General features: G+C 36.2%; 1 protein-coding gene across 3 annotated transcripts; it reads left to right on the forward strand.

Annotated features, from left to right (window-relative positions):
- The first annotated feature begins 12,808 nt into the window (after window positions 1-12,808).
- Window positions 12,809-23,699, forward strand: LOC122292776 (disease resistance protein RUN1-like). Of its 3 annotated transcripts, none has more exons than XM_043101280.1 (7): window positions 12,809-13,203; window positions 14,093-14,582; window positions 14,963-16,067; window positions 16,293-16,589; window positions 16,695-17,464; window positions 17,554-18,007; window positions 18,086-23,699. In XM_043101280.1, the coding sequence occupies exons 1-4, from the start codon at window positions 13,083-13,085 to the stop codon at window positions 16,470-16,472; spliced, it is 1,896 nt and encodes a 631-aa protein (XP_042957214.1). In that variant the 5' UTR covers window positions 12,809-13,082; the 3' UTR covers window positions 16,473-16,589; window positions 16,695-17,464; window positions 17,554-18,007; window positions 18,086-23,699. The 3 variants fall into 3 exon arrangements, with proteins under 3 accessions (XP_042957214.1, XP_042957216.1, XP_042957215.1); XM_043101282.1 differs by having other exon boundaries at window positions 17,857-18,007; XM_043101281.1 differs by lacking the exon at window positions 17,554-18,007.
- Window positions 23,700-25,457: the final 1,758 nt, after the last annotated feature.

Consider the following 25,457-nt stretch of genomic DNA (forward strand, 5'->3'; position numbering starts at 1 on the left):
ATTCTCATAAGATAAACCTCATCATGTTTCATTGTTTATTATATTGACTGACCATAATAATTAAGAAGACTTGACTTTGTAACATAAAATAATGTTTGTATGACATTGAACATAATTAACTTTTTAATATGACGATAAGCAATGCTAAGATCTTGTTTATATGTTTTTTGTTTCCAATATACTTGATCCCTCTTGATAAAGGAATCTCAAAAACATTTTTTTTTATCAATTGCAACTTAATCAAGAACATGCAGGTGGGATGCTTCCCTCTGGATCCCTTCGAATTTGTATATATATATTTCTATCTTTTTAGTTCAACTCTTTGCTCATGTGATCATGACATCATTGACATGAGCATAATAATCATGCCAATATATATATATATATATATATATCAATATTCTACGTATAATTAAAGAGTTGGAAGACATATAATTGAAAGGAAAATTTAAGTATTAGAGGAGATATTTGAGCCCCACAATTTTAGTTAAGAGATAAAGGCAAGAAGAGACTCAGACTCTTAAGAAAAAGATAATTAAACTCCTGATAAGAGATAAACTTAAACTCCTAAAAGGAAAAGGCCTCACAAGATAAATTGAACTCTATTAGTCTAAGAAAATAACTTTTATAAATAGCTTACAAGAGGTAACAAATAAGGGAATTGAACTCAACTTGATTTACTTTATCGTACATACTTTTACTCTCATATTATATTTCTGACTTTGGCATTGGAGTTTCTCCAGGGCAACTAGTGCCACCCCTTTGTTCTTTGCAGGTCATCCTTGTGGCTGGTGGTGAAACATGTCCTTGACAGTGGCGCCGTATATGGGATCTGGATCTTGATCCATATCTAGTTTCTCCTTACAAATCAATGTGGTTCTCACATGCTAAATGTAACCCGTTCTTTAGCAATCCGAGCGATGGATACGTTTCTAACATCCATAGAAGCACGACTAGCAGCAACTGAAGAGAAGCTAGGGCTGAGCAGAAATTCGAAAATCTGACTCCGACCCCGACTCCGCTCCAGCTCCGACAAGTCAGAGTTTTTTTCCCGAGAAAAGTCGGAGTCGGAGTCGGATCAGAGTTTTTTTCCCGAGAAAAGTCGGAGTCGGAGTCGGAGTCGGAGTTCAGTCGGATCCGACTCCGACTCCGCTCTGATCCGACTCCGACTCCGACTCTGACTCCGCATCCGACTCCGCTCCGCTAGTGTACATATTTTGTAAAAAATATGTGTTTTTCTATATAGTAATCATATAAATATAAATATAATAACATCATTAGTTAAATCCAATAATATACTAGCAATTAGCACTAGTTATTAGTTATAAACTTATAGTAAATAAGTTAATAAATATTATTAATTTACTATATACTAATAGACTAATAGTATTAGACTATTAGTATATAGTAAATTACTAATATATATATGTTATAAACTATCTTGAATTGTATGACCACATTCATCTAGTCGTCAAATGCATAGTGCATAGTGTTAGCATAGTACTAGTATAGTGAGTTGGTCGACATATGCATAGTGTATAGTATTAGTATAATGCTAGCATAGTGAGCTAGCATAGTCCCCTTTGTACGCCTATATATATCGTTGAATTATTTAAGAAATTTATAAGTTTGATAACAGATCAATAAGAGAATCTCTTCTCTCGTTCTCTCTCAATCTCTCGAAACTCTCTCTCTCTTTTCATTTAGTTCATAACACGTTATCAGCACGATTCTCGTTACAATCCATGATCACCGATCTGAAATCTGTCGCTACCAATCATACTCTCGTTTCTACCTTTCCTCCGAAATTCATCACTCGCTCGCACGAACTCAATCTGTCTCTGAAGGAGACATCAACTGGTGTGAGCTTGTCCAGAGTATTGAACTTCATGGACAGGTTCGTGGGAGAGCAATCATTCGGTGATGGGAAGTTGGATCCAAAAGCCAAGGCGCGATTGCAAGAGATGGACGGTGACAGAGGTTCCCTGGAGTTACCATTTTCCGAAAACATAACCTGAATATTATACTGGTCCGTACGAAAACAGAGGCAAGTTCATCGATCAAAGATTTCCAACAGAGTCTTTCCGATTCTTCATCTGGGTTTATGGTTGGGAGCCACGTACCTTGACTTCCCAGTTCCAGACGGACGTAACAGCGTACAAGGCTATGGACCTACACTCCTTGTACTGGGTCATTTTTAAATCATCAACAAGCAGATCCAGCAGAACTCACCGTTGGTACCATGGGTCGACCTCACGTTCAAACTTGGTGCATCCAAGACCTCATTTCTCAGCCTGAAACTTGGCACTGCAGGACGAGTACGGTGCTCCATGCGTAGGGTATACCGGACGCCTCCATCCTTAGGTCGTTGGTTCGGACGTTGCAGCTTCCAGATGGATTCGCCGATGCCGAACTCAACGACACCTTATCTGCAACTTCTTCGTCAGTGCTTGTAATGGAGTTGCTAATGATAGAAACTCAACCACACGATGGGATTAGTCTTGAGCGCCGGCGCCCAACTGAGGCCTCTGTACCTGCTAACCACATCCTCTGCCTTTCTAAAAGAAGATTTAGTACCACATGGAGTTTTATTTTGTGTTGCAGGTGGTGCAGTGAGCGTGGATATAGACACAATGGGGCCCAACCATGTTAAAAGCTGAACGTCTGCTTATTGCTAATTTTTTTTTTCAATAATCAATTAGAATGATTGAGTTAGCCACCACGAATTCGCCACAATACCACGCGAGAATCGCGTCACCGACGAATTCTTCCATACTTGATTGCCAAATTAAGATGTTATGTTGTTAACAGCTGAGACGTTCGGATCTTTTGCAGGTGATTTCTTTAATGGCAACCAGATCGTAGTCCTTAGCTATAATTCTCATAGACATAAAGACGTGTTTTGTTGGACGGTGGTATTCGACGTAAGAAGGCAGAGACTTTGAGTCATGTCAAACAGTTGATCATTCGTGAAGGAGATAAAGAAAATAAATAGGGGAGAAGAAGACAGACTTGGTGAGGATGAGTGGAGGATTTGGTAAGATGCTATCGGGGAAAAGAATCCAAAATAAAGGAAAGATTTACGGAAAGGCATGGCGTAGATAAGGAATCAAATGAGAAAAGTCATAAACAAGGACCAGGTGGTGAAAAATAAAATAAAAAGGTTTTGGAGCCTTTTCAAAGTCAATTATGACTGCTTACCAACCTACAGTCAAAAATGGTTGTTTACCATCCACATTAGTCTTATTTAGTCAAAAATAGCTGTCCACTACTCCTAACTATTTGGCATAATCGGGGTTTAAGGTAGACAGTATATATTACCAAATATGATGGCAAGAAAAGTCTTTCTTTTCTTTTTCTTTTTGGTACAGGTTTACTTTGAGACGCGATGATGATGATGGTGAATTAATTCTTCTTCTCATCAGTAATTTTTCTACTTATATGATGCTGGATATTAAGTAAGTTTTTAATATATTATTGCTGAGGTGAATATTTATGATTATATTCATTATTATTACTTGATAAATTCTATGTTTATTTACATAGTTTAAATACAAGTTTTATTTATTGATGATATGATTTATTGATGATATGATTTATCTGAGAATGGAAATGGAGCATCCCTGAAGGATTGCCCTAAATCAATAATAGCTTTTGAGTATCTCATAATTTAAATGATTGATACTTGTACCAAAAGCTCATTATGATTTATGCACCTGAAGTTGCATAATTGAAATTGTGGAAAGAATATATATTTGAATGAACGTCTCGAATGTGCTCTTGAAGTAGCAATATCGAGTATGCTCCTGAAGTAGCAATATGAAATGCAAACGTTCACAATATATTCTAAATTAATATCTGGTCTTTCAGTGACTGAGCAAAATAATGAGCTTTTGATAAAAATCATTAGTCACGTCTTACTAGATCTACATCATTCCCTGAAGTGAATGATAATGAATTTATATCATTCTATTCCCTGAAGTGAAAAGAATGATGCGTTTTATTCAAAGAAACTAAGAGATTAGACGTGATATGATTTCAGGCCAGAAGCTCGTATTGAAAAAGTTATAAGCTTTCTCTTTGAAATGATATTATACAAATTATTGAATCAAATATTATGATGCATCAAAAAGTGATATAATTCAAAATATTTGTATCTTTTAATGGTTATCTTGATCATTCAAAATCAATTATGATAAGTCGAATGATTTTCATATGGACGTCCATAAAAGAACTAGAAGATTCTTTTACTATAAAGTCTTACCACCAGAAGTTGAAAGAAAAATTTGCCAGAAGCAAATAAGATGAAATAATTCGACGTTATCTTGATGTGAACCAGAAGTTCAGATGATAATTAAATTTTGGATGCAATAAGATAAAAATGTCTCATATTCTAGCTGCTAAAATCCCAGCGAGGATTGAAGTCCCTGTAGGACAATTAAGAAATTCAGCAGTCTAAAGACATGTCTAAAGGCATGTGAGACATATTGATACAAAAGATAGAGTATCTCAAAAGAGAAAAACATAAATAATTTGGTGCTCTTGAAGAGGCCATACCCACAGAACAAGCAATAAAGTCCATCCAAATTTTCTGTATAAAATTCTCCTATATAAATCTCCTGAAGAGTGCCTCCTGAAGAGGTTTTTCATGAAAATGTCTTCCCTTGAAGAGGGACAGGTACCTGAAAATAACGAGATCTCGTTACATTTCATGAATATTGGAGAAATTATGGATAGAAATAAAACCGTTGTCGACAACATATTTTCATATGAGATGGCAATTGACATTACCAGAAGTAATGATGAAAGTGAATCAAGAACCGTCGAAGAATACCGACGTAAAATACTGGCCAAATTTGAAAGAAACAATTCTTGCAGAATTGATTCACTAGTAAAATATGATGCATCGGGACTTATAGTCCAAACACCTAAAGAGATGATGTTTGTTGAATGTCAGTGGGTATTTATAGAAAGAAAATAAAAATGTGATATATAAATTACGAGTTAGTTTCTCAATTCCTGCAGAATTGATATCACTAAGTAAAATGTGATAAATATGGACTTGAAGTCCAAACACCTAAAGATGTGATTTTTGTTAAATATCAGTGGATATTTATATACATGATATAAAAAGCCTGAAGCTTTTAATATGAAAATGTGATATAGAAATCACAAATTAGTTTCTCGAAGAAACAATATTGATATGATTTTAAAGTGGTTGAAATCATATTGAGATTTTTATTAGCTTGAAAGTTACCGAGAGTTTGGATATGCATGATTAACTGCATATTTATATGGATCATTGGATCATGATATATATATGAAAATCCCTGAAGGATAGAAAATGTCTGAAACTTCTAATATGAATACATCTGGAAATATGTATTCTATCAAGTTTCAAAGATCCTTATATGATCTAAAGCAATCCAAACGCAAATGGAAACAAGCTATTATTGCAGTTTATATATATGATTTAAATGTCATTGAGGTTCCAGAAGAGCTCATAAAAACTGCACATATTTGAAATATAAATCTGAAACCTTTGCGGCTTCAAGGGGAAGATGGATGATGTGAAGTGTGCATTATTAAAGAAGAAATAAAAGGGAGCACACAGAACATTTACTAAAAGATAGAAACACAAATATGAATATTTATGAAATATTATTTTATTATCTTGAAGCAAGAATTACAAAAATTTGAGACACTTTGCCTCATTTTTCAAACGCTCTTGTTCTTCAAGAATCTGCATGGCATCCCTATCTAAAGGGGTGGACAATCGAAAATAAGATTTAAGTAAGGATTTTAAATTCTTATTCTCTTTCTTTATTGATTCTATCTTCATGTTGGACTCCAGAAGAAGTCGCTGAAGTATAGCAATATTCTCGTGGAGATTGTCAACTCTACAAGTTCTGGATTGCAGTCGCTGAGAAAATGCGACAATAGATGATGAGTATCGGGTACCAAGACTCACAAGCTCATAGATAGCTTCATTATCTGACCTACGAGTCAGATCATTATATTGCATGATAGCACCTGTGGTAGAAGTAGGAACAGCTGATGAACGAGGTGCAGAATACCTCATATATTGACCCTGAGAAGATTGCTGAGCCATTGCAGAGAGAGATTGCAGGATAAGAATGCAGAAAGAGATTGTAGAGTAAAAATGCAGTATGATTACAGAAAAGTGAAGAAGATGAGATGCGAATGAAGATGAGCTGAATATCTCTTTTATAGAGAAAATTATGATACAGCATCTCTCGTGAAGCAAGAGAAAAGAGATGGAATATAGTTTCATAGCTCTGCGGCGTTTGACAGCACGCCTGACAGCTGCGGTGCCTGACAGCACGCCTGACACCTATAGAAAAGTTGAAAATCCGTGGTGCTTGTCTGATCTTAAAAGGCTGGCCACCATTTTTTTATTGAAAAATGAGGTTAGCGGTTTAATGTTGATGAATTCTCCACTAACTGTGTTATTTATAAGAACTCCAGAAGAGTACAACTACAGAAGAGTAGTGATGAGCAGAAAGATCCAGTTGTGATTATTTTATCAACATGGATCAAGTTCACAGTTAGTTGGATGTACAGATGCAAGTTATATTTTAGATACACACAAGAAGATCATTGCAATTCATGAGAAGAAAGTTAAAATTGATATCAAGAAAGCATTACCAATTGCAACATTTACTAAAGCATTACCAATTGCAACATTTAAGAAGATTATGCAGAACATTGGAATGCGGAGGTTTGAAGACCTGTTATCATACACTTTTCAGGGGAAGTAATGTCTTGAAGACTTGTGCTGATTGTACTCTTTTTCATTCTCTAAGGTTTTATCCCACTGAGTTTTCCTTTGCAAGGTTTTAATGAGGCAATTCTAAAGCACTCGGTGATACACATGAATACTGTACTCTTTTTCCTTCGCCATTGGTTTTTTTTTTTTTTTCCCACAGGGTTTTTCCTTGGCAAGGTTTTAACGAGGCATATTCTTTAAATATGGTCATCCAAAGGGGAAGTGTTATAAACTATCTTGAATTGTATGACCACATTTATCTAGTCGTCAAATGCATAGTGCATAGTGTTAGTATAGTACTAGCATAGTGAGTTGGCCGACATATGCATAGTGCATAGTATTAGCATAGTGCATAGTACTAGCATAGTGCTAGCATAGTGAGCTAGCATAGTCCTCTTTGTACGCCTATATATATCGTTGAATTATTTAAGAAATTTATAAGTTTGATAACAGATCAATAAGAGAATCTCTTCTCTCGTTCTCTCTCAATCTCTCGAAACTCTCTCTCTCTTTTCATTTAGTTCATAACAATATAATAGTATACTATTAGTTGTATATATTAAATTAATATCTTTAAGTTATTATCTATTAGTAATTTAGTACTAGTGTAGTGTTATCACATATTATTAGTTACTAATTATTACATCTAGACTATCTAGTTATAAGTTATTAGACTATAGTAAATAAGTTAATAAATATTACTATGTATTAAAGACTAATAGTATTAGTATTAGTGTATTACTAATATATAATATATATATATATATAATAGTATACTATTAGTTAATATATATTAAATTAATATCTTCTAAGTTATTATCTATTAGTACTAGTGTAACTAGTGTTATTACATATAATTAGTTACTAGTTATTACATCTAGTTATTACATATTTGTTATAGACTATTCACTAATTATAAATAAGTTAATAAATATTACTAATTTACTATTATACCATATACTAACTTACTAATAGACTAATAGTATTAGACTATTAGTATATAGTCAATTACTAATATAATTCAATAGTATACTATTGAGTTACATATATATTAAATATATATCTTTAAGTTATTATCTATTAGTACTAGTGTAACTAGTGTTATGGACATATTATTAGTTACTAGTTAGTAGTTATTACATTTAGACTATCTAGTTATTACACTATAGTAAATAAGTTAATAAATATTACTAATTCACTAGATATTAATAGACCAATAGTATTAGTATTAGTGCATTACTAATATATAATATATTTAATAGTATACTATTAGTTATATGTATATTAAATTAGTATCTTTAAGTTATTATCTATTAGTACTAGTGTAACTAGTGTTATTAGATATTATTAGTTACTAGTTATTACATCTAGACTATCTAGTTATTAGACTATAGTAAATAAGTTAATAAATATTACTAATTTACTATATATTAATAGACCAATAGTATTAGTATTAGTGCATTACTAATATATAATATATTTATTAGTATACTATTAGTTATATGTATATTAAATTAGTATCTTTAAGTTATTATCTATTAGTACTAGTGTAACTAGTGTTATTAGATATTATTAGTTACTAGTTATTACATCTAGACTATCTAGTTATTAGACTATAATAAATAAGTTAATAAATATTACTAATTTACTATATATTAATAGACTAATAGTATTAGTATTAGTGTATTACTAATATATAATATATATAATAGGATATATTTTTACTAACTTAAATATATTTTTACTTACTTAAAGTAGATTGTTACTTACTTAAATATATTTTTACTAACTTATTAATTTATTTTTACTAACTTATTAATTTGTATTTGTAACTTATTTTTTTTTTCCCAATTTTTTAAAAGTGAAAAGTTGAAAACCCTAATGGGTTTGCGCCGTTTCAGCCTAACCCATTAGGGTTTTCCACTTTTCATTCTCCCCCCCCCCCCCCCCCCCCCCGGATTCCCTCCCCTCCCCCTTCAGTGTTCAGTGCCTTCACTGAACGTTTGAGACTCTGAATCATTTTCTTCCTCAGTGCCTCACCTCTCATTTGAACCCGTGCCGTGCCGTGCCGTCGCCCCTCCGACCTCCGTCACCCCTCTGAAAGCCCATTCTTTGCAAAATCGAGGTGCCTCTCTTTCTCTCTCTCTCTCTCTCTCTCTCTCTCTTTCTCTCTCTATAATTTGTATATCTTAACTATTTTTGCATTATTTTTGTTCATTTTCTTGATAGTTGTGGATATTAGGTTTGTTTGTGTGCTGGAATCGCTGGATAGTTGTGGATTTTAGGATTGTTGTGTGCTATTTATGAAAGGCCATGGGTTTTCTTCATGAGAGATGGATGAGGGTCATGGGTTTAAGTGTACAAATGGTTTAGAATTTATTGAAGTATGGAATTTGTTGTTAGGATCTACTATGAAATACACTAAATGTTGTTAGGATCAATCTCCTTCAATAGCCCTTGATTCGCAGATTCGCAGAAGCTTTTAACCCAGTAAACACAGTTCGCTCGAGCTCAGTGTCGAGCGAGGGTCGAGCAGATTCGAACTCAGTGTCGAGCGAGGGTCGAGCGGCACAATCTGCCTGAGTTTGCTCGAGTTCAGTGTCGAGCGAGGGTCGAGCGGCACACTCTGTTGAGTTCGCTTGAGCGAGGGTCGATCGATGCAACCACATTTATAGATTCATAGGACATTTTTTCTCATTACTACTATATATGTATATCACATAAGTTACTTGAGTAATCTTTACATTAGTTCATGAATTTATTTTGTTTATGTTTATCTGATTTGTTGTGTCCTACAGTTCTAGTTATTAAATAATGGATATGGAAGGCACAAACACTCCTACATCCACAGGTGCATCTTGTCCTGACATTCTAACCCCAGAACAACCGATTGATATTCCCAGTCTAATAGTTGATGAGTCTAGCAGACCAATAGGCTCTTCGGTAGGTACTCCTAGTGCCTTTCATTCTACCCCTTGCCCTCCACCTGGTAGTAGAAATATTAAGAATAGGTCTGAGATATGGTCCCACTTCACAAGAGTGCCCGATTGTGATCCCGAAAAGCCTATAGCTACTTGTAATTATTGTCATAGGCAATGGAAATGCCATCCCAAAGGCAAGGTACTTCGGCCATGAAAACACACATCCAACTTTGCCCCAAAAATCGTAAGAGTAAATTGGATAAGAGTCAAACATTCTTGGTCCCGGAAGCAAGAAGTGAAGGAGGGGAAGGGGAGAAGACCTTAGGGATGGCCAAATATAATGAGAAAAAAATCCGAGCTGCCCTTGCTAGGATGGTGATAGTGGATGAGCTACCATTTAGATGTGTTGAGGGAGAAGGGTTTCGGGAATTTGTTAAAGCCCTTGATCCAAGGTTTTCTATTCCTTCTCGATTTACCGTAATGCGTGACTGCATGAGGGTATTCTTGAGAGAGAATGATAGCTTGAAGAAAATGTTTTTGACCACCAAACAAAGAGTATGCCTGACCACCGACACTTGGACTTCTATCCAAAATATTAATTACATGTGTGTGACCGCTCACTTCATTGATAATAATTGAAGTTGCATAAGCAGATCATTTCATTTGTTCGGATTAGCGACCATAAGGGGGCAACGATTGGGAGGGAGTTGGAGGAGTGTATGCTTGATTGGGGCATTGACAAAATCCTCACAATTACAGTGGATAATGCTACCTCTAACGACTTTGCTATTGATTGGTTGAGAGCAAGGGAAATAGGAAGTGCGGACTGTATAGCAAATCATGAGTTTATTCACATGAGGTGTACGACACACATCTTAAACCTTATTGTGAGTGAAGGTTTGAAAGATGTTGATGATTCAATTGTAAGAGTCCGAAATTTGATTAAGTATGTGAAGTCTTCTCCCCAAAGACTTGCCACTTTCAAGTCTTGTGTTGATAGATCAAAAGTTCAATGCTCTAGTTTTTTGACTCTTGACGTGCCTACTAGATAGAATTCGACTTTTCTTATGTTGGACGTGGCTGAGAAGTATCAAAAAGCCTTCCAACTTTTGCTTGATGAAGATCCCTACTCACGAGTTTATTTGTTTGAGGATGGATATGGAAGAAAGGGTCTAGGAGCTCCTGGGCAGGATGATTGGGAGACCATAAGAAACTTTTCGAAGTTTCTTCAAATATTTTATGGTTTACATTGCGCATTTTTGGTACACTATATGTCACATCAAATAATTATGTCCAAGAGCTTATTGCCATTCATAAACACTTGAATAATTTTTGTGACAATAGTAATCGACGTTTGAGTTCAATGGCTTTCAGAATGAAGACAAAGTATAATAAATATTGGGGTGATCTTGAAAAAATAAATCGGTTGTTGTTTATTGCTGCTATTCTTGATCCACGGTTCAAATTGGTTACTCAAGCATATTGGTTCAAGAAAACATTGGGTGAGGAGAAGGGTGAGGAATTTGTTGCACTCCTCAAGAGGGATATGGAATATTTGTATAAGGCATATGTAGAGTTTGGTGGTGGGTGCGTAATTGGTGCGACTCGGACGTATATTTTACGCTGATAATATTGCTTTGAAATGTCTTGAAAGAATCAAAACTGGTGGCCGAAAGGAGCATTATATATCTGATCAAGGTTATCGTTGTCACATATGAGAAAAAAAGGCAGTACCTGCATTTTAATTTGTTTTCATGATTTTGATCGAGTTTATATATATGGTTTGTTTCATATTTTTTTAAATGTGATTAATCCATTAATTCTCCACTTGTTAAGAATGTGTTTCATACCAATAACAAGAAGGATAATCTGCAACGAAATGAGAGGGCGCAATGGGATGCCCAGTGGAAACTTCGATGCCTAAGTTAGAGAGAAGTGGTTTTAATATAAATATATGAATGAATGTATCAAATGCGTTGCCTATAAGTATTATTTATTGGAGCGTGATCATGGTGATAACGACTAATCTCCAAAAATTATCTTGAAGACCTTTCGTATTAAGTGGAGTGATCACCTCTCTGATCAGTCGGAGATATTATCTAGTCTCATTATCTACATCATATATAAATAGACCAACCCTTAGGCTCATAGTTTAGTCCCTGACGCCTCAGATATGGGCCCTTTAGTATGTGAGCTTACTTCTTTGAGGTCCTAAATATCCCTTAATTCCACCACTGATAATTGGATTTTATAGATTATTTATCTTTGATATTAATGTTCCAAATTCCAATCAAGCAATAAAGTAAGGTGCTGTTTGGATAATGAGATAAGATAAAATGATTTTAGATAAAAGTTAAAAATTAAAAAAAATATTATTAGAATATTATTTTTTAATATTATTATTTTTTTAAAATTAAAAAAAATTAAATTATTTATTCTATTTTATATAAAAATTTTAAAATATTATAATAATCAGATGAGATAAGATAAAACAATTTCATAATCTGACTTAAGTATTTCAACGTTTATTGATTTAGAGTACTGCAGAGTCTGATTGTCGTATCGTAAGTGAGAACGATTTTAGGACGTTGAAAAAGAAAAAACAAGTTGGTAACTGGTGTGACTCCATTTATTTGTATATTATTGCATTTGCCGTACGTACGTATGCGTGCAGTTTAATTCAAACTTTGAACGATGACCTTGATGGGCAGTCGGACCGCGGACGTATATTTTACGCTGATAATTTGAACTGGTCTTGAGGTTCATTTTAATTTCTTCTTTGACCGTGATATGAATCACTGTCAAGTACTTCCATATTATTTTTAATTTGCGGGCTTTTAAAGATCAGATTTGTATATAAAACTAAAACGTGTTTATTTATTTTTCTTGCTTTTTGACTCGTACTCTTTGAGAATTAAAAGCCTCCTGGCCGGCCTCTTTTAAGTTAATATTATAGATATTTCTTAATTTCTATATAATCATGATTATATAGAACAAGGGAAAGAGGATCTTTTCCGTCTTCGAACCACCCGAACATTAGGAGTCGTGCTGAATTAAACGCTTAATTAAGAATTGATCTCCGTAGAAAAAAACTACAATTTACGAAGAATATATGCTTCGGAACGGGTCCTTAGACTCTGGAGAAAACAGGAGTGCTGATCTACCACTTTAGCCCTAGCCCACACACACACACGTGTATATATATATATCTATCTGTGTGTGTATGTGTATTGGTTCAAACCGAGAAACTGAGCCTTTATTCGATCTACATATTTTCTCTTTGATTGCCAAAATTACGACGATTTCTGGCCCTTGCTAATCCCAACATCTCTTTCTTTAATTTCTGCCACTGATCATCTAACTACCCAACCATGGAGGGCCAAACCGCCCCAACGAGAGGAAGCAGCTTGAAGCGTAAGCTGGATCCAGGATTCCAAAACCAAAACAACCATCAAAAGGTTCTCGTTATCGGAGACCATATGAGCAAAGACGGTACCATTTTCCCTCCTCTCTCTAGCACATGATCACAATAGATACGATGTTGCGTCTATTACTACTTTTATTTTCGTGATTTATGGACTTCATGTTAGGTTTGAGAATCATAACCTTTCTTTAATTCATGTTCTTTATCTAATAATCCGATTTTACAGATGATTTATCTTTGGGCAATTTATGTGCGATTTCTATGAGTGTCGTGAATGGTATACTTAATTACAACTAGTTTATAACTCGCTTTATAATTAATCAATGTAATTGTACAACTTCATTAAAAATAATTCAAATATTATATAATGGTTTTATAAGTAATCAATATTGTGATTGTACAACTTCGTTTTATAGTCGTGAGTTTATTATTCCCTATAAATAGTAGACATGCTAGTTATTAACTAGTTGAGACATATACATGTACACACTTCATTAATTATAGTGATCACGTCATGAAGAAAAATTATACTCATCATCTTCATACCATATACCACACAAAATTTTATTTGTTTATTTATTCTCTTAACAAATGTGTGATGTATGGCCAAAGATGTATGGCCTGATGGCATAACAACCAAGTCTCCAAAGTGGAGGTCTTGAATTCAACCCCCTCCTCTAATGTATCAAAAAAAAAAGGTGTGATATATGGATGATGAATAGAAAAACTCAACTAGTTTAAGAATAATAAAACAAAATAAAAAAATGTGAGTATAATGTGTGATATGTGAGAATAATAAATAGTGAAGCTCTTTTGAGTCTAACTCAAGCCCTTTTAAATATTATTGTGTCCATACCATCACGTCTGTCATATTTTAGTGTGAAATTATAATTTGCTTCCAAGTATGTGTTTTTTCATCACCTCCCTATTTACTCAAAGGTTTATGTAATTTTTCAGTGCTATCATCTACCAAACCTTGTTCGAACCATTGGGATTACGAGGTTTTCCTAAGTTTTAGAGGTGCAGACACTCGTAAGAATTTTACCGATCACCTCTATTTTGCCTTGGTGCGAACTGGGATTCGGACATTTTGTGATGATTATGAGCTTCCAAGAGGGGAGAATATATCCAAGGAACTAATCAATGGGATCCATCGGTCAAGAATTTCCCTCGTAATTTTCTCCAAAGATTATGCCTCTTCTAGTTGGTGCCTCGATGAGCTTGTTCAGATCCTTCATTGTAAAAGAACCATGAACCATATTTTTATCCCAATATTTTATCATGTAAATCCCTCTGATATGCGAAAGCAAGCTGGGACTTTTGCTGAAACATTTACTAGACTTGAAGAGAGATTTCAGGAAGATATGGAAAGGGTGCAACGATGGAGAGCAGCATTCACTGAAACTGCGGATTGTTCTGGCTTCGACCTCCAGAGCGATGCAAATGGGTATATATTATTCTAAGCACCTGTGCTTTTTCATGTAGTTTTTTTAGATGTTGACTTTTATCCTTTAATTTTCTTTGAGATCTTAGGTTAAAATAATTAACTTGACAAAATTTTTTAAGAAAACATTATTGCATGTTATTTGGGAGTACCTAACAATTAATTTCCATGCAAACTTATCTATGAAAGCTTATTTGAATGGTATTCCTAATAAATTGGCTAGAACTTACTTTCTTGCCATGACATATCAATGTTTCAATTTTTTTTTTTTTCTATTCCTAACAAATTGAGAAGATAACACTCATGATAATTTTTTTATTCTTCTTTCTCTCTTCTCATACTTATTTCACTGTTCTTTTTCCCATTTGAATTGATACGATCAGGTATGAAGCAAGTTTCGTTGGGAAGATTGTTGAACAAGTTTTGTATAAATTGAACCCCATTCGCTTGAATGTTGTCAGGCACCCAGTAGGAATAGATTTTCATGTCGAGGAGCTGAAAAATTTATTACAACTAGGAACAAGTACTACTACTGAACTTCTCATCATGGGTATGTATGGGATGGGTGGAATTGGTAAGACAACCTTAGCTAAAGCTGTCTATAACCATATATGCGACGGTTTTGAAGGAAGTAGTTGTCTTTTAAATGTTAGAGAAGTTTCAGAACAATCCAATGGTCTAATTCAGTTACAAGAACAACTTCTTTTTGATATCTTGAAAGTGAAAATCTTACTGATTGGTAATGTTGACAAAGGAATCAGTTTGATTAAACAAAGACTTCACCGAAAAAGAGTTCTTGTTGTTCTTGATGATGTGGATCGGCTCGATCAAATATATGCGTTAGCCAGAAATGGTGAATGGCTTTTTGGTCCTGGAAGTAGAGTCATTATAACAACTAGAGATGAACATTTGCTGGTTAAACTAGGAGTAAATTATTCCTACAAAGTTGAAAATATGAATCATTCGGATTCTCTTGAGCTTTTTAGTTGGCATGCCTTCAACACGCCCCATCCAGAAGAAAACTTTCGTGAGATTTCCATTGCTGCAGTGGATTATGTTGGCGGGCTTCCATTAGGACTAAAAGTTTTGGGTTCTGATCTGCGGGGAAGAAGTATTATTAAATGGAAAACTACATTGGAAAAATTTAGAAAGAGTCCAAATGCCCAAATTCAGAAAATACTTGGAATAAGTTTCGAGTCACTAGACCATACTACAAGGGAGGTGTTTCTAGATATTGTGTGTTTCTTTACGGGTGCCAACATAGAATACGTCTTGAAAATACTGGAGGAATGTGGATTTTTTCCAGATATTGCTATCAATATTCTTGTTCAAAGGTCTCTCGTGAAAATTGATTATCCCAATTTGAGGATGCATGATCTTATTGGAGATATGGGAAGGGAGATTGTTCGTCAAGAGTCACGTCATCCAGGAAAACGTAGTAGATTGTGGTCTCATGAAGACGTTTTGAAAGTACTAAAAAACCATACGGTAAGAGATATTTCCCCTATTATATCATATAAGAATATCCATGTAGTACAGAACCATGATATACGTGTTATGTAGATATGCATTGGAATTTATCATTTTGCAAGCATGCATCATTTGACCCAATCAAGCATGCATCATTGGCCTAGTCCATTTAAAAGGTGTTATATTCTTTTGAAAAAAAAAATGATTAAATACATTCCTAATCAAACATTTTTATTTTGTTAGGGATCGGAAGTACTGGAGGGTCTCAGCCTAAAGCCGCCCATACATGATCAAGACCAAGTCATATCTTTGGAATCTAAAGCATTTGCAAACATGAAGAATTTGAGATTGCTTCAAATCAAGGGTGTAAAAAATTTAAAACTCGAAGGATGCGTTGAGCATCTTTCCAAAGAGCTAAGATGAATTTGCTGGCATAGCTGTCCCCTGAGATTTCTTCCGCCAAGACTTCATCTTGAAAATCTTGTTGTGCTTGACATGCAGTATAGCAAAATCAAACAAGTCTGGAAGCTAGAGAATAATGTATGTAAAATCTTACCATGCCTAGCTTCTATGTCTTTTATTCAATAGTACTAGATGTTAAACACAAAACTCACAAGGTTTTTTTTACTCATTTTGTTTTGGCAGATACTCAGCAAATTGAAAGTTCTAAATCTCAGTTTTTGTGAAGATCTCACTAAATCACCAAACTTCTTACAAGTCCCAAATCTAGAGGAACTAATACTTGAAGGTTGCACAGGCTTAGTAGAGCTGCATGACTCAATTGGATATCTAAAAGGACTTGTTTTGCTGAATTTGAATGGATGCAATAGCCTTATGAGTCTTTCGGAAAGCATTTCTAACTTAAAATCTCTCAAAATTTTTCACATGGTCGCTGCTTCAATATGTGGAACTTTGCAGATAGAACTACTATTAACGTACCAAATAGATCATGGAATCTCAGAAATTTCCTACGGGCTTCCCTTTATGTTTTTAGGTCTTTGGTAAAATTAGGTCTTAGTAACAGCCATTTCTTGGAAGATGACTTTCCCATTAATTTTGGGGACTTATCTTCACTCCAAGATTTGGATTTATCTGTCAACAATTTTCGTGATCTCCCTCATAGCATCTGTCACCTTCCCAAATTAGCCCGTTTAAATTTAGCTGAGTCTAGATCCATTCGCTCAATTTCAACTCTCCCTGCAAATTTAAGGATCTTATTTGCATTTGGTTGCGAATCACTGGAAAGAATCTCAATTTCAGAGTCACGATTGGATGCACTTGTACTTGCGAACTGCTACAAACTAGTTGACATTCAAGGCTTTGAGAATTTGGGATTTACAATAGCGGTTAGCCTGGAAGGGTGCTTCAAACAAGAAGAAGATATTGATTTTGTGAAGAGTCTACTTGAGCTCCAGGTACTTTCTCTTTCTTTCTGGGTCTCTCTTTATCACTCACTCTCTTTTATTCTATGATCTGATCTAAACATTTCTGCAAATGGCAAAAGTGGAAGTGACCGTCTATGATTGAGAGGCGTCAGATATACATGTATGGTGACGAGATTCCCAATTGGTTCAGTCATAAGAGAAAAGGGTCTTCCATATCCTTTCATATACCTTTACTTTCAGATCAGGAAGGAGTGATTAATGGATTAGTATTTGGAGTTGTTTGTACAAATAAGAATAGTCTGCACGCATGGTACGGTGAAATTAGCATGGTATTCCATAATAAAACAAAAGGCCACAAACAAGTTATTGATCGAATATTCTATTACAAGATAGGGTCTGTGGATCATTTACTTTTGCTTCAGGTGGGAGTGGGTGGAGGTAGTAAAATCCCATATGGTCAGGAGATGACAAATGGGGAGGAAATCGAGGTGTCCTTCGAGTTCGAGTGTTCACAGGCGCTAGAGTACTTTGGAGTGAAGGAGTGTGGAGTTCATTTCTTGATCATTCAGCGTGGTAATTAATATTGTGTACTGGCTTACATGAGTATTGTGGCAAACTGTAAATAATTTGTTTATTGAAATTGTTTTGTAGAGGAGGAGGCCGGTTCGATGGTCATGTATAGTGAAAAGAAAAAGAAAATGATGGAAGACGATCTGATGCAGGACTCTCCTGTTACGAAGTTTACAAGACACAGACCTCATAATCGGCCGGTGGTCTGGGAATACGACGGGATCTTTACTTTTGTGTCCTATATAGAACGAAACACAAGTACTCTTGCTCTTGTGTTAGACCCTTTAGAAAAGTTGCCCCGGGACAAGCCTCGACACACTCACTGACATGTCTAGTCGGGCCCCATGGTGAGCCAGTAGCATGCCATGGCAAGCCCACGGACCAGGCCAGTCCATGGCCCATGCCATGGGCCATTTTTAGCACCGGCTAGCACCAGTCAGGCTGTGGGTCCCACATGGGCCCCACGACCAGAATTTTATCATCATTTTATTATTTTAATAAAATCATCTAGTATTTATATATTTCATTATTTCCTTATTTTAGTACAACTAGGAATTAATTCCTTAGGTTAGTGTTACTAGGAATTAATTCCTTTCTAGGATTTATTTCCTTGTTCAAGCACCATTAGGACTCTCCCCTTGTAAGCCTATATAAAGGCCACCTTAGTCCCATCTTTCATTATCTTTTGACAAATTCCCTTAGCACCTGTGCTTATTTGTTCTTGAGATCTCCTTCGGTGCTTGGCACTTGGGCTATTTGGGTGCAACCAGTGTGAATCCCAAATAGAGATTCAACACCTTGACGTTTGTGGACGGGTGTTGCTTCATCTATCAATTTATGAGCAAGTTTGTTTCTCTTTTCCATTATTGAGTTTCAATCTTGTTATTTACTTGTTATTTGCATTACTCTTTTTGCACTTAACATTATATCACACGCCCCATATCATCCCAACACACTAGATCTACTTTGCCATCTAGCTTTGTTGGATTATTCCCTTCATATTTCCTTTACTTCCATATCATTCCATTACCATATTATCATCCATATACCTTTCATAATCCTAGATCTAAACCCCTTTCATCATAAAGCCCTAGATCTACAATAGATCTAGTGCCTCCATATTCCCTACCATAAACCCTAGCCTCCATAAGGATTTCCTATATTTTAGGAAACTTTAAACCCTAGCCCCACTTCCATAATTACCATAATACCACCCAAGAGGCGTCTACCATAGCCTAATCACACCATTCGGCCATCATCATACCATACCATACCATCATCATCCCATACACCATACCATCCCACCAAGATCCGATTCACATACCATAAACACCCATCATCCATATTCACCAAATCTCATCACTCAAGTCTAGACTCAAGTAAGAAGGCGAGCAAGAAGGATAGGCTCATCGGTCATAGTTGGGTGAAGCGGATCTAGAGAACCATAGTGTTTAGGGACTAGACCGAGGTCCCTAACATTAATTGGTGCTTTCATTGAGAGACTTATCTATTTCATTAAGGCTTGCCTCTTTTCATTGATAGTCTTGCCTATTTCATTGTGAGCATTACTTTGCTCGGAGATCAAGAGAAGTCCTTACCATGCAAGAGGGTGCAACGGGGCCCGAGAGGCCAAGTGGTTCCCATAGGGACCGAATTGAAGCACTAGAAGGACAAAGTACATGGATCCATAGCGTCCTTGATGAGGTCATGACTGTTTTGGCCGAATTAAGGATGACCATGAATGTGAGCAACCGGAACAATGAAGAGAATAGAAGGGCCATTGAAAGTTTGAAGAGAGAAAGGCATGAAGACATAGAAAGAATTGAAAGGAGACTAGCCGAAGGGCATGGCCAAGGGCCACCACCTCAGCCCAATGAACCAAGGCACGATGCCTTTGTTGATGGGGTTGAGACAAGTGTTACCGAGTCCATGCAAGAGCCACAAAGAGGTGAGTTTCGAAGAAGTGGTCGTGTTGAGAATGACCATGTGGCAGTTGAGAGGTGGATCATGAATCCACTACATCACACTAGATCCCCTAGTGTGAGAGAAGAACCACAAGATGTGAGATTTCAAGAGCCATAAAGAGAAGAAGAGCATGAGTCCGCAAATGCTCATGAGAGGGAGAGGCCTTGCGACTGTGGAGATCACCAAGAGAGAAGGCGTCATCACCATAATAGAGATGGAGGACATTATGGGCAACGATATAATAATGAGTACCATGATGATAGAAGAGGAAACCGGCCTTATGACCGGGGACCCAAGAGACCAAAGGTGGACTTTCCTAAGTTCAATGGTGGGGATCCTTATGAATGGCTTGACAAAGTCGATCACTACTTTCACACTTATGAAGTACCATGGAGAGAAAGAGTGTCAACGGCATGTTTTTACTTGGAAGGAAAAGCAAGCAAGTGGTGGAGGTGGATCCGGGACCAATATGAAAAGGAGAGGAGAAGATTGGGTTGGACAGCTTTTGAGAAAGAGTTCCTCATGCAATTTGGGCCATCTCCTACCATTAACCACCATGGTCAACTTGCCAAGTTGAGGCAAGAAGGTAAAGTGCATAGTTACATTGAAGAGTTTAGACAACTACAAACTCTTGTGAGAGGGTGGTCCGAGGAGGCCCTTGTGGGCACATTTGTGGATGGGTTGAAACCTTGGATAGCCAAGAAAGTTAAGTTGAAGCAACCCTCTAAGATTCAAGAAGCTATGAGGATGGCGGAGATCCTAGAAGAGAGCACTAATATGGAGAAATGTCAATCTAAGGAAATGGAGAGTAAGGTTACTACACCCTTGCAAACCAATGTTCCTTGGAAAGGCAATGAGAAAACAGGGAATGCTTCTAAATCTAAGCCACTTGAAGTGAAGAAACTTTCAAGAGAAGAGTTCCAAGATAGAATAAAGAAGGGCCTTTGTTTTAAGTGTGGAGAAAAATGGGACATAGGGCACAAATGTAGATCGGGGCAAGTATACATGTTGGTTGATGAGAGAAGTGAGGAAGAGGATGATGGTTATTTTGTAGAATCCTCTAGCCAAGAGAACAACCAAGAGGAGACCAAAGTGAACAAAAATTATGAGGAGGCCGAGTTGTCCCTTAATACCTTGATAGGGACCCAAAAACATACGTCCATGAGGGTAATGGCATGGATAGGAACAATAGAAGTCCCTTTGTTGGTAGATAGTGGCTCCACACACAACTTCATCAACGCCACCCTTGTTGCCAAGGTTGGGTTGAAACCGATTGCTATAGAGCCATTTGAGGTAAAGATGGCTAGTGAGGACAAGATGAAATGTGAAGGGCTAGTGAAAGAAGTAAAAATGAATGTGCATGGAGTGAGAGTTGTGGCGGATTTACACATACTTCCTTTGGTGGAGCTTGATGTTGTATTGGGCAATCCATGGCTCAAGAGCCTTGGAAGGGTAGTGCTTGACTACAACAAAAGGACCATGGAATTCAAGTTAGGGTCCAAGAAGAATGTATGGGTAACTTTAGCATCCAATGAGGCCAAGTCAGGTGAGGCATCAATGTTAGAAAAATTGGGCAAAGGAGGGGCACATTGTTTTGCCATGGAGATGGCTAAGGAAGAGAATGAGGAGAGGGCATGGGCATTTTCAAATTTTATCCTTGAGGGCAAGGATGTGCTTGAAGGGAGGGGGAATGTTAGACCCTCTAGAAAAGTTACCCCGGGACAAGCCTCGACACACTCACTGACATGCCTAGTCGGGCCCCATGGTGAGCTAGCAACATGCCATGGCCCATGCCATGGCAAGCCCACGGACCAGGCCAGCCCATAGCCCATGCCATGGGCCATTTTCAGCACCGGCTAGCACCAGTCAGGCTGTGGGTCCCACATGGGCCCCACGACCAGAATTTTATCAGCATTTTATTATTTTAATAAAATCATCTAATATTTATATATTTCATTATTTCCTTATTTTAGTACAACTAGGAATTAATTCCTTAGGCTAGTGTTACTAGGAATTAATTCCTTTCTAGGATTTATTTCCTTGTTCAAGCACCATTAGGACTCTCCCCTTGTAAGCCTATATAAAGGCCACCTTAGTCCCATCTTTCATTATCTTTTGACAAATTCCCTTTGTGGTTAGCTTATTTGTTCTTGAGATCTCCTTCGGTGCTTGGCACTTGGGCTATTTGGGTGCAACCCGTGTGAATCCCAAATAGAGATTCAACACCTTGACGTTTGTGGATGGGTGTTGCTTCATCTATCAATTTATGAGCAAGTTTGTTTCTCTTTTCCATTATTGAGTTTCAATCTTGTTATTTACTTGTTATTTGCATTACTCTTTTTGCACTTAACATTATATCACACGTCCCATATCATCCCAACACACTAGATCTACTTTGCCATTTAGCTTTGTTGGATTATTCCCTTCATATTTCATTTACTTCCATATCATTCCATCACCATATTATCATCCATATACCTTTCATAATCCTAGATCTAAACCCCTTTCATCATAAAGCCCTAGATCTATAATAGATCTAGTGCCTCCATATTCCCTACCATAAACCCTAGCCTCCATAAGGATTTCCTATATTTTAGGAAACCTTAAACCCTAGCCCCACTTCCATAATTACCATAATACCACCCAAGAGGCGCCTACCATAGCCTAATCACACCATTCGGCCATCATCATCCCATACACCATACCATCCCACCAAGATCCGATTCACATACCACAAACACCCATCATCCATATTCACCAAATCTCATCACTCAAGTCTAGACTCAAGTAAGAAGGCGAGCAAGAAGGATAGGCTCATCGGTCATAGTTGGGTGAAGCGGATCTAGAGAACCATAGTGTTTAGGGACTAGACCGAGATCCCTAACATCTTGTCCACTCTCGCGGGTAATTATATAAGTAAATAGTGATTGGATTGGACTTTATTGGGCCGGCTGTTACTCTATGACGGAAAGCTAATTTTAAGGCGATTACGCTCGTGGTCTTGAGAATGTAACCGAAATTAGTATTTGGAGTTGTTTGTAGAAATAAGAAAAGTATATGTCCTATAGTAAATAGTTAGATATCATGTTTTAAAATAAAAATAATATTAAAAAATTAGATTCAAACAATTTTTAAACTTTGTAGTATTTTTATTTAACATTTTGTCTCTCATTTTTCAAAATATAATAAAATATTTTAATTCAAATTATTTCACCTACTATTTATAGAATTTTAAGATACTTCATGTGTCAAAACAAGCTTTTACTATTTGCTTAAAAGCATTTCAAAGGACTTTTACTATAGGTGAGAAGCGACATATTCGATACAAGTTTAGGACATTTAAGTCTCTGATAAATCATTTTAAAATGTGTGAAATTTTTCTCAAATTGCTCTAGCTTTTTGTTCAAGAAATTTGCGCAAAACTTACATGTAGAAGAAATTGACAGCAAGGTTCCTAAAATCACAAGAAGTCAACTACAGTCTACATATACTAAGGAAACAGACGAGGATATCACGCAATATAATCCTCCACACCGATAGATCAGTTGTTGTGTTTATTTGTACATGTTTAACTTGCTGCAAACTATTTTAGAATTGTTACATAATTTTAGCTTTCCTTGTATAAGTACACCAAGGCTACTCTGATATTACTGGATTTTATTGATTACTTATCTTCGATATTAATGTTCAAACCAATGAAAAAAAAAAAAAACCATTTTTTGATTACACAGTTCAGATAAGATGAAATTATGAGAAGAGATGAGGAATTTGGAAAATTGTTTCAACGTTTATTGCTTCAGAGTTAATCAGAGTCTGGTTGTAGTACTCATGTTAATGAGAATGATTTCTATGACGTTGAAAAAGAGAAAACAAGTTGGTGACTGGTGTGACTGCATTTATGCGTGCATGCCAATCAAGCAACAAAGCAAGTGTTTCAATGTTTAGTTTTCCAGTACGTTGAAGAAGAAAAAACAAGTTGGTGACTGGTGTGAGTACTGCATTTATGCGTATCAAGTCATACATGCAGTTTTAAACTTTGAACGATCTTGAGCAATCGTATATTTTACGCTGAGGATTATAATTTGAACGGGTCTTGAGGTTCATTTTAATTTCTTCTTTTGTTAATTTCTTCTTCGATCAGGATATGAATCCACTGTCAAGTCAAGTACTGCCAAGTTTTTAACAACTACGCACTCAAAAAAGAAAAAAAAGAAAAAAAAGAAGAAGTTTTTAACAACTACGTACTGATCCATCCATTGAAATTCCAAACCTGTAGTGTTAATGGTGAAAAGTTAACTACGAACGACTACAGATTCCATATTATATATTCATAATTGGCGGGCTTTTAAATATCAGATAAGAATAGAAAAGTAAAACGCATTGAATTATTATTTTCTTGCTTTTTGACTTCATGTATTCTCTGAGAATTAAAAGCCCGGCCCCTGGCCTCTTAAGTAAATATTATAGCTAGATATTTCTTAATTTGTATATAATCAGATCATCCAGAACGAGGGAAAGAGGATCTTTAATTTCCATCGTTCAACTTCAACCACCGAAAAATTAGGAGTCGTACGCGTACTGAATTAAACAGTTAAGAATTGACCTTTGTGGGGACAACTTACGAAGAATATATGCTTTGAAACGCCTCTTGAGAAAACAGGAGTGCTGATCTACCCTTTTACGCGATCTTTTGATAAATAAAAAAGGATTAAATAGATTCCTAATCGAATATTTTTATTCTGTTAGGGATCGGAAGTAGTGGAGGGTCTTAGCCTAAATCCGCCAATAAATGATCAAGACCAAGTCATATCTTTGAAATCCGAAGCATTTGCAAACATGAAGAATTTCAGATTGCTTCAAATCAACGGTGTAAAAAGTTTAAAACTCAAAGGATGTGTTAAGCAAGAGCTAAGATATCTTCCACCATTGATGGTGTTAAGGACATGTCCCACCACCTCAAACGTAACTGTTCACTTGCAAGATGCAAGAGAATGTTGGCGTGATACGCTTGCAAACACTTCGATATTTAAGTCAGTAAAGAATCTCACCCAAGTAGTCAAGAATTCAGATTGAGATTGTCTTTGAAATTACCTGATATATATAGAGGCTTTAGACTGAATTAGATCAGCACTACAGTTAGATTACACTCACGTGATGTCTATCTCACATGATGCTTATCAACTTGGATTGTCCATGAGTAACCGGAATGGCCATGTACGTGCATGGAATTCTTATCCTTCCATGCAGGGTGATGGATAGAACCCTATTGGGCCTAGGATCTCTAGCTTAGGCTGTGTGATAGAGAGCCTTCTCGATTGGGCTGAAAGCACTAAATGGGTCCTCCAACTACCCCGCTAATTCTCTTCGAGGCGTGGGGAGTTTCTTTCTATTGTGAAACGTTATTGGTTTTTCCCCTGTAATTTTGATTTTGTGTAGACCAGGTTTTTATGTGCAAAGTCTGTCACTATGACGCCCCCGACTCTCACGT

This window comes from Carya illinoinensis, chromosome 13 (genome assembly GCF_018687715.1).
Source record: "Carya illinoinensis cultivar Pawnee chromosome 13, C.illinoinensisPawnee_v1, whole genome shotgun sequence".
Lineage (NCBI taxonomy): Eukaryota > Viridiplantae > Streptophyta > Magnoliopsida > Fagales > Juglandaceae > Carya > Carya illinoinensis.

Excerpts from the sequence above, each read along its gene's own strand:
- LOC122292776 (XM_043101280.1), top strand. The coding sequence starts at position 13,083 with ATGGAGGGCCAAACCGCCCCAACGAGAGGAAGCAGCTTGAAGCGTAAG. Across the intron at positions 13,204-14,092 it reads AGACCATATGAGCAAAGACG|TGCTATCATCTACCAAACCT; the intron begins GTACCATTTTCC and ends GTAATTTTTCAG. Across the intron at positions 14,583-14,962 it reads CTCCAGAGCGATGCAAATGG|GTATGAAGCAAGTTTCGTTG; the intron begins GTATATATTATT and ends TGATACGATCAG.